The sequence below is a fragment of the Tinamus guttatus genome, unplaced genomic scaffold (genome assembly GCF_059628265.1).
Source record: "Tinamus guttatus ecotype Peru unplaced genomic scaffold, ASM5962826v1 Tinamus_guttatus_pri_ptg000035l, whole genome shotgun sequence".
Classification (NCBI taxonomy): Eukaryota; Metazoa; Chordata; class Aves; order Tinamiformes; family Tinamidae; genus Tinamus; species Tinamus guttatus.
This window is the reverse complement of record NW_028288569.1, coordinates 392,342-400,230: the sequence shown is the minus strand read 5'-3', so window position 1 is coordinate 400,230 and position 7,889 is coordinate 392,342. Positions and strand designations below refer to the sequence as shown.

The following is a 7,889-nucleotide window of genomic DNA, read 5'->3' as shown; positions in this document are numbered from 1 at the left end:
TGAATGCTGCACCCTTGAGACAGCCTCTCTCATTTACAACCTCCGTAAGCCCCAGCCCCAGGGCGGCCGCGTTCGTGCGGTTTCGTGTTTCCCGGGCATGCCCCTCGCGACGCGCTCGTGCTGCCGGCTGCCCCCAGCGCGGCCACAACTCGGCCGAAACTTGCGAAGGCGCCGGAACAAAAGGCACCGCTTTCCCGGCGCTTCTCAGGGAGCCCCAGGAGCGGGGGCAGCGAGGGCTTTCCCCCCTCGCAAACAAAGCAGCAGCAGCAGCAGCCCCTGGCGCGGCGGGGCCCGCCCGGCTCGAGCCGCAGCCCCGCTCCCGGCTCCGGCTCCGGCCCCGGCCCCGGCCCCATTCCCAGCCCCACCGCGGCGGTGAGGGGCGGGCCGGGGCGGGGTTTCCCCGCGCCGAGGAAGCGCCGCGCTCCCCGCGGCGGCACCGGGCGGCCGCGCGGGCAGGTGAGGGCGGCCGCGCCGAGCGGAGCCGAGCCGTGCCGTGTGGAGGCGTGCAGCCCCCCGGGGGTGTTTTTACAACTTTCCGCGGGAGGACTTGCTCTCTCCCTCCTGCCCTCCTTTTTTTTTTTTTTTTTTTTTTTTTTTTTTTTTTGTTGCTGCTGTCGCCCCTGCTGCTCCGGCGCCGCGGCTGAGGCGGCCCTTGCCCGCGCCGCCTCTTCGCGAAGGAGGCGGCCGCCCCCGGCCGGGGACGGCGGCCGCTGCGGGGGCGATGCGCCCGCCCCCCGCGGCGCCTGCCCGTGCCCGTGCCGGTGTCGCCGCCGCCTCCTCCCCGCCTTTGTGCCGCCGGGCCCGGCGCGACGCCCGCCCCGGCAGCGCGCGGCCCGAGCGCGGGCGCTGAGGAGGCGCCGCCGCCGCCCCGCGCCCCCGCGGCCGGCAGCCATGCGGGCCCTGCGGCCGGAGCTCGCCTCCCTGCTCCTCCTGGGTAAGTGCCGCCGCCGCGGGGCCCGCGGGCGTGGAAAAGACCCTAGAGGCGTTTGTGTTCGTATCGAATGAAATGAAAAGCGGGGGCCCGTTTCAGCCGCGTGCTCCGCGCGCCGGCTGGGGGCTGCCGGGCGGCGGTGGCCGCTTCTCGCCCCGGGCCGGCTGTGCGCGAGGAAGGTGCCCCCGGGGGCTCCTGAGCTGCGAGGGGAGGTGGAGGGAGAGGCAGCGCCGCTCCCCGCGCCGGGGCACTCCGGTCGCTCCGCGGCGTCGCCCCCAAACTGCTCCCGTGCCCCCCGGAGCTGCGGGTGCCGCTGATCGCTGCCCGCCCGCCGGCCGGCGCCGCCGCGCATCGGGTGCCGTCCCGTCGCTGGTGCCCGCTCGGCGCGTGGCCGTGCGGAGCCCTGGAGGGCGCTTCGGGGTCCCGCGGATCGGCGAGGGGGGCCGTGGCAATGCCGGCGCCGTTCCCAGGCGCTTGGGAAGAGCAGGATGCAAGGCAATTAAAACACGTTTCTGTCTTTGCAACAGCCCGTGTGCCTAGCTTAGTGCTAATGAGTCAATAGCAGCGTTAGTGGAAAATACTGTGCAGTACCTTCACACTCCTTTTTGCCAGTGTATATCCAGGGAAGCCTTAGGGTTTGCTTTGATTTGTCTTTTTATTAGTCAGATTTTCTGCCAGCATTCGCGCTCCAGAAGGAAAAGGAGCAGAGCTGACAATCTTATTGTCTTAAGAGTTGTCACATGCCTGCTCTGCCAATCTGGAAACTGTGTCTTTGCTTGAATTGCAGTCATGCTTCCACGTCTCTAATTTGCGTGTGTGTGTGCGAATGCATGCATGTGTGGCTTTTTGAACTGCCTGCCTGTCTTTAGGGAAGAAAAAGAGACATGACCCTTTGAAATTGCTTTGGAGAGTGTTCAAACTTCCTGTAACCAGTGATTTTTTTCTCCTCCCGGTTCACTGGAAAGCCTCTGAAAGCTAAGTTTGTCCAGAATGGCTTTGCTCTGTGGCTGCAGGCAGAGTGTCCTAGCCCGCAAGAAGAGCGTGGAAGAACTGAGGTGGCCCTGCTGGCTGCCTGGGCTTAGAGCAAAGAATCCCCCCGGTCAAAGAACGGTAACACTCTCCTGGATCGAGTCTTCCTAATATGGAGCACGCGGGTGCCTGTCTGCTGCGGGGTGGCCTGGCCGATGCGGCGCCGCAGCGGCAGAGGGCATCGCGTTGCTGGAGGTCTCCGTGCGAGGAGGTGCAGAAGCGGCATCTTGCCCCGCTGCTGCTGCTGGGCACCCCGTTCCACGCCAACCTTGTCCTCGCTGGCTGCCTACGGGAGCGTTACTCTGTGCTCACGGGAGGCAGCGCTCTGCTTTTGACCTAGAGCTGGGTGCTACTTTCCTTCGTTTGCTGTGGCGGGCTTGGTGTGAGGCGTCTTAATCGCCCAGAGAACTGGCTGCTTTTCAGTGGTCCTCAAATCCCATGTACACACCTGCTTTGTAAAAGCACAGTGCCACGTACCGCCTTTAATTATAAAGCTACGTTTTTTTAAGCACTAGGCAATGTACTGTGGGTGTGCTTGGAATTAGTTTTCTTTTGGTATTTTTTACCTGGTCTTCTTTCAACAGGTGATGTTTATTTGCCATGCGGCTGACTTTAACATAACCTCATCTGACAATGCCTCCAAGCCTGCAGTAGCAGAGAGGTGCTTTAAGTTGCTGTTTTTCAAATCAAGGCATCATTTTACTTTTTGGGGGAAAGGCTGTAGTTAAAGCTTTATTTCATACTGTAGTTAAAGCTTTATTTCATAATATAAGTCTGTGACTGGATGATTAAAAAAAAAGACTGTAGCTTTTCAAACAAAAAATGTTAATATTGTAATATAAGGCTAAGGTGCTATGAGGTAACTGTACTGAGAAAGAAGTACAACTCAGTTTTTCCTTATCCTTTTGAAAACTCAGTTGAATCACTAAAGGAGGAATTGTGGTTGTGGAAAGAATTGGTGGATGATTTAGTGTAAGATACCAAGCCTTAACCAGCTAACAGAATCCAAGTAACTGCAAAAGCAGGGTTGAAAACCCACATCTGGCATGTGGGTGTAACATTTGTAGATCTCTGCTGTTTTTTCCCCTCTTGCTGCAGTGTTTGTTACAGGATTCTTTAAACAAGTGGCACTTCATCACAGCAAGTACAAAATGGGAAAACAGAGCAAGTGCTGTAAATAATCCTCATGCAGTGATGAGACCATTAATACTTGTGCCAGCTAGTGCTAATTCTATGTGTAGGTGCAAGATTTACCTTCTTTTTTTTTCAGGGATGCATAGTCTGATACTACTCATATTTATTGTGTAATATATAGGAAACACAATAGGCTTCTGGAGAATGCTGAATTCATTCATGTTGGTGACTGGTTTATGAATAGTTCTGTTTCCGAGTCTCCCGCAGTACCCAGAATACCACCTGTGAATGCAATTTACAGCTCTTTGTGTTCAAACATTGCATATGTATGTATGTACACAGACTCATTACCCTCTCCCTCTCTCTATTCATGCATAGTAATTGGTGATTTATTGGTGATTCCTATGGAGGAGCGGAGCCAGCGTAAGGTCTTGTGGCTGCAGATCGCCTGTAAATGGCATATTGGGCTGAAATAACGATTCTGAGGTGGCTCCTGGAGAAATGAGGGCTGCCCAGTGGGAAGGGGAGCAGGCCGGGGAGTACCCGTACATGGTCTGGCCGCCGCTCCGCTCTTGCTTCAGCTTTGCTGCTGCTGCCGCCAGGCCGGAGCAGGCAGGGATTGAAAGAGAGCAGCGGCTGCAGCACCCATGTGGGTGCGACGGAGCTGAGTGCTCTTTTGTTGGAGGGGAACAGGCGACGGAAAGAGCGGAGTGGGTGTTTGCACGCATGGGGTTGGGGGTTGTGGTTTAGCGAAGCTCGGGGGCGCTGGTGGCGCCTCGTCGGCCCCACGACGCGTTGTTACCAGTGCTGGCCAAGATCGCGCCTCCTCCGTCTGCCTCTGCCCCGAGTGTGCTACCACCAGCCGCCTTCCCGCGGGTGGATCGTGCTCCTGGGCCCTGCTTTCTCCGAATCACCTCCCCGGGCCGTACGGGGCCTGCACTGATCCCACCAGGACTGCGACTCATTCCTTTCAGGGACCGTGCTGGGATGAGGCTCTGGAAATGACACGGGCTGTGTTTCCATTCCGGCCTGTGGTTCAGTGTTGTCTTGGGGTGCCCTTGTGCGTTCAGAGACCGGGCGCCTCTTGGTGCTGTGCCGCATCCGTCGGCGCCTGGCTGGCAGCAGGCGTGGGGCCAGACTGCGTGGCATCCTGAGGTTTGCACAGGACGTTTGGGTTTATGTGTGCTGTTGCCTTCATTTGACCTTCTGTCAAGTTAGACTTTTTTATTAAAGTGTTCTTTATTGTAAATCGAATGTGTACTTGGAGCATTTTTAACAGATCCATTATAAAAAGTGAAAGGCAAAATAAACAGCTTTGCACACCACGAAGAGGGCAATAAGAAACAGAGGGCCATACAAGAGTTTGGGAAGGGGAGAATTGCTTCTGTCTTGGGAGGCTTATTGAATGTTTAGCAGCACGGAATGACTTAAAAACATTTTTAAAAAACTCCCTTTTTTTTTTTCTTTGTTTTTCCTCCTCTCTCTTGGCCTTCTTTTCTAGTTCTACAAAATCAATTGCAGGTTCAGCAGTTGTCCTAAAGGCTATAGAGTCTGATGTGAAGCCAGAGGTGTATTAGTGGCTTTAACACACTTGGATGAATCAGAGAGCTATAACCTGAAAGACTTCTCCTTGCTGTGTGATAGTTAGCAATCTGCAGAGCCTGCTCAGGAATTTCTTGCAACAGGAAAACTGCCTGAAAGGCAGGGGAAAGCATTTCAAATACAATTGAGTGTTCTTCTTGTTGCTAGGTTTTTTCTGCTTGTGATTTGACTTGTCTGATTCTATCAAGGACATTCAGGCCCTAGAGCTAATGTCTGGAGAACAGCAATATTGTGACTTGCCTCTGGCTTTTAAGTTGCTAAATGCTCCTTAATACCAACCTGCTAAATTTGTTTTGACACCATTCTTATATGGGCACCTCTTTTCTATTCGTACTAGTCCTCCTAAGGAATAGTTCTCTGGTTAACTGTTTGGAGACATTTAACATCTGTTTCTTATCAGCTATGCAGAGGCTGATAATACTGATGCCTTTCTAGACAAGAGGGGTTCAGTTAAATTGCATGGCAAAAAAGTTCAGTCTGGAGCTGCCTTCTGTGGGTCTAGTACATCTGTGTGGGTATACATGTAATTTCCAGCTCTAATCTATTGCTTACGCTGCCTTCATCGCTGAACTAAGAGCGTGTTTCCAAATGATGTATGTTAGTAAGCTTTTTGTCATTAGGAGATTTAATTAGAAAATGGCAATGAGACAAGAGGAAATCTTTCCTTTCTAGCTGCTGCTAAAGTCACATTTCAATAATCTGAGAGTAATTGAACATGAGCACAACAACAAACCATCTCAGCTAAATGAGAAGAGGCTTTTCCAGAAACAGGAGTGTATGGTACTTGCACAAGCACTTAAAACCAGCACTGCTCCTGAAGGGAGCTGCTCCGTGCTTGTTCCTGCCTGGCATAAAGAAGGGAGGGTGCAGGCAAGGCTGCTGCCACAGGGAACAGGTTTGAGGGTTGAAAACAAACTCGGCAGAAAAAAAGTAAATATGTAGAGGTATTGGGGAGCCTGGCAGACTTCAAAGAATCTCTGTTTCTCCAGGGTTCTGCGGACGTTAATGGGAGTCCAAAGGAAACGGTGTGCTGGGGAGGCAAGGGGGCTTGCAGGCTCCCTTGGCAGAGCTGCTGGGTCGTGGTGGTTTGTCGAATGCACGCAGAGCTTTGGCACTGTGCGTCCTGGGTGCGCGAGCGATTCCTCAGCCCGGCCAAGTAGGTGAGGTAGGTTAAGTGTCTTGCATCAGCTGCTGCATGAACAGGGTGCTACCAGGCCAGCCTTGGGTAGCATTTATGCTGCAGTTCCTGGCTGAAGCTGTTGCCTGTACCCTCCAGGGTGACTGCTTTCCTATTCTTATCTGTTGCTTGCATTTCCTTGCTGCTTCCAGGTACATTTGCCTCGTGCTGGGTGAGAGGTCTGTAGGCAAAGAAGAGGTAGCCTGTTGTTATGTGGTTTGGAGTAGGGAAGAGATGACAGACAAGGCAAATGAAAGAGCCTGGGAGGAGGAAGAAGTTGAGGATCCAAAATGGTCAGAAGGATAGGTGGAGGTTGGCTCTGGAGGTTGGGTCTTACCTAATGCTGGGTCTCCCACCAGCGCACTTTGAACTGTGAGGCTCTTGGACGTGAAAGAGATGTGGATATTGAGGATCTGTGTTTGCGTTCTCCTTCCAGAGAGGTGTACTTACCACCGTGCTTAGTGACTTCTTTCTTACCCAGTGATTGAACTATGGATTCCATTTGGACTTGAAAAATCAGAGTGCTTTCCCTGCTTTGTCCCCAGTTCCCTGGGGAGGCTGACAAGTTGGTTTGTGCCTTGTTCCTCCCTCTGTTCCTTATTCTGCCTGTGAAAGCAGCAATGCACAGATAAGTTCATTGCCCAGCAAGCACGTTCCTTTCCAGAGTCTCCCCTGTTACAGGGCAACCAGTGATACATCTGACTTTCCTGCCCTGGTCTTTCTGCCTGTGTCATACTGTCACCTTTATGGCATTTGGTCTTTGTTCGGAAGTCAATAACTTAGTTAAAGGGAGCGGGGAGCACAGGGTGACGTAGGTGTGTTGCTCTACAGGCTCTGTAGAGCTAAATAAGTGTTATGTGTTTGAGAACTCTGCGATGTACCAGGCTGCTATGCGAAGTTGGAGGTTCCTGAGGCTTTGGGGAAAAATGCGGATGTGAAGATGGGATGCTGAGCCCCACCCCAGAAGGAAGAGTTTTTTCTGCTTGCTTTTCAGGCAGAGAAGATATCTTATTGCAGCACTGGTATGGAGACTTGTCTGCTTGAGCAAATCAAATTTTTTACTTAGGTAGGTTTTGCTATCACCATTCATCATGATAGCCAGAGACATAAGAATCTGCCCTGGTTCTTCCAGATCCCTCTAAAAATGGAGCTGAACCTTGAGTAAGAACCACAAGAGAAGGCAGAACTGTGACAGAAAACTGAAGTCATCCAGATGCTTGCTACTCCAGAAAACCATGCTGCTGGGATCTGACACTTATTAACTACACTTATCCAGTACCTAGTATCTAGCCATAGGGCTGTGGCTGTTTGCCAGCCTAAAATTAACATTCACAATGTTGGGCCTTGTTGGTTCCTTCTTGCTGGCTTGAAATGCAAGCTCCCACCAGGCATGTGTGCAAACCCTTCTTCTAGTCTTGTTTCTACTTACAGCTATGTAAAGTCTTTGTGGTAATTATAGTACTTACTAATATTTATTATTTTCTGAGCAATTATCTGAATGCATTCATTTCCAGCGTGCTCTTAGAGTACTCAGCCTGCTCACAGCAAATAGCCTCGTCTCCCCAGCTCTGTGCTTTTTACTCTCTCCTTCACAGTTTTTCATCCTCAGCTTCCTTTGCCTCCTAAATATGCTTTACTTTCACTTCCTGAAGATTCCTGCACTCTGTCTTCCAGCTTTGCCATCTAGTCCTGCTGTGGAGGCGACATGCTTGCTCCTTCTTGCAGGAGTTTCTTGTTTAACCCCCATACCTGGTGCCAGGATACTTGCAGGGGAGGGCATGGATATGGATTGAAACAGGCTGGCATCGTGCCATCTCTCAGCTTTCTCCTGACTGCTCATGGCCTGCAGACAATGTCTTAAGAGCCACCGCTGAAGGGTTTGACCTTTATTCCTGCAGTGTTATCCAGCATCTACAGCAGGAGTCTGAGCATGCAAATTCCAGCGCTCTTTCTTCTCCTGGTCTGTGATATAATCGTAGACAAATTGCTCTATTCTGTGCTCTCTGTGCTTTAAAA

General features: G+C 52.2%; 1 protein-coding gene across 1 annotated transcript in view; it reads left to right on the top strand.

Annotated features, from left to right (window-relative positions):
* Positions 1 to 842: 842 nt before the first annotated feature.
* Positions 843 to 7,889, top strand: part of IGSF3 (immunoglobulin superfamily member 3) — a 100,398-nt gene continuing 93,351 nt past the window's right edge. Inside the window, exon 1 of the mRNA XM_088533181.1 lies at positions 843 to 934. Coding sequence (XP_088389307.1) covers positions 892 to 934 — 43 coding nt within the window. The 5' untranslated portion in view covers positions 843 to 891. The remainder of the gene's footprint in view (positions 935 to 7,889) is intronic.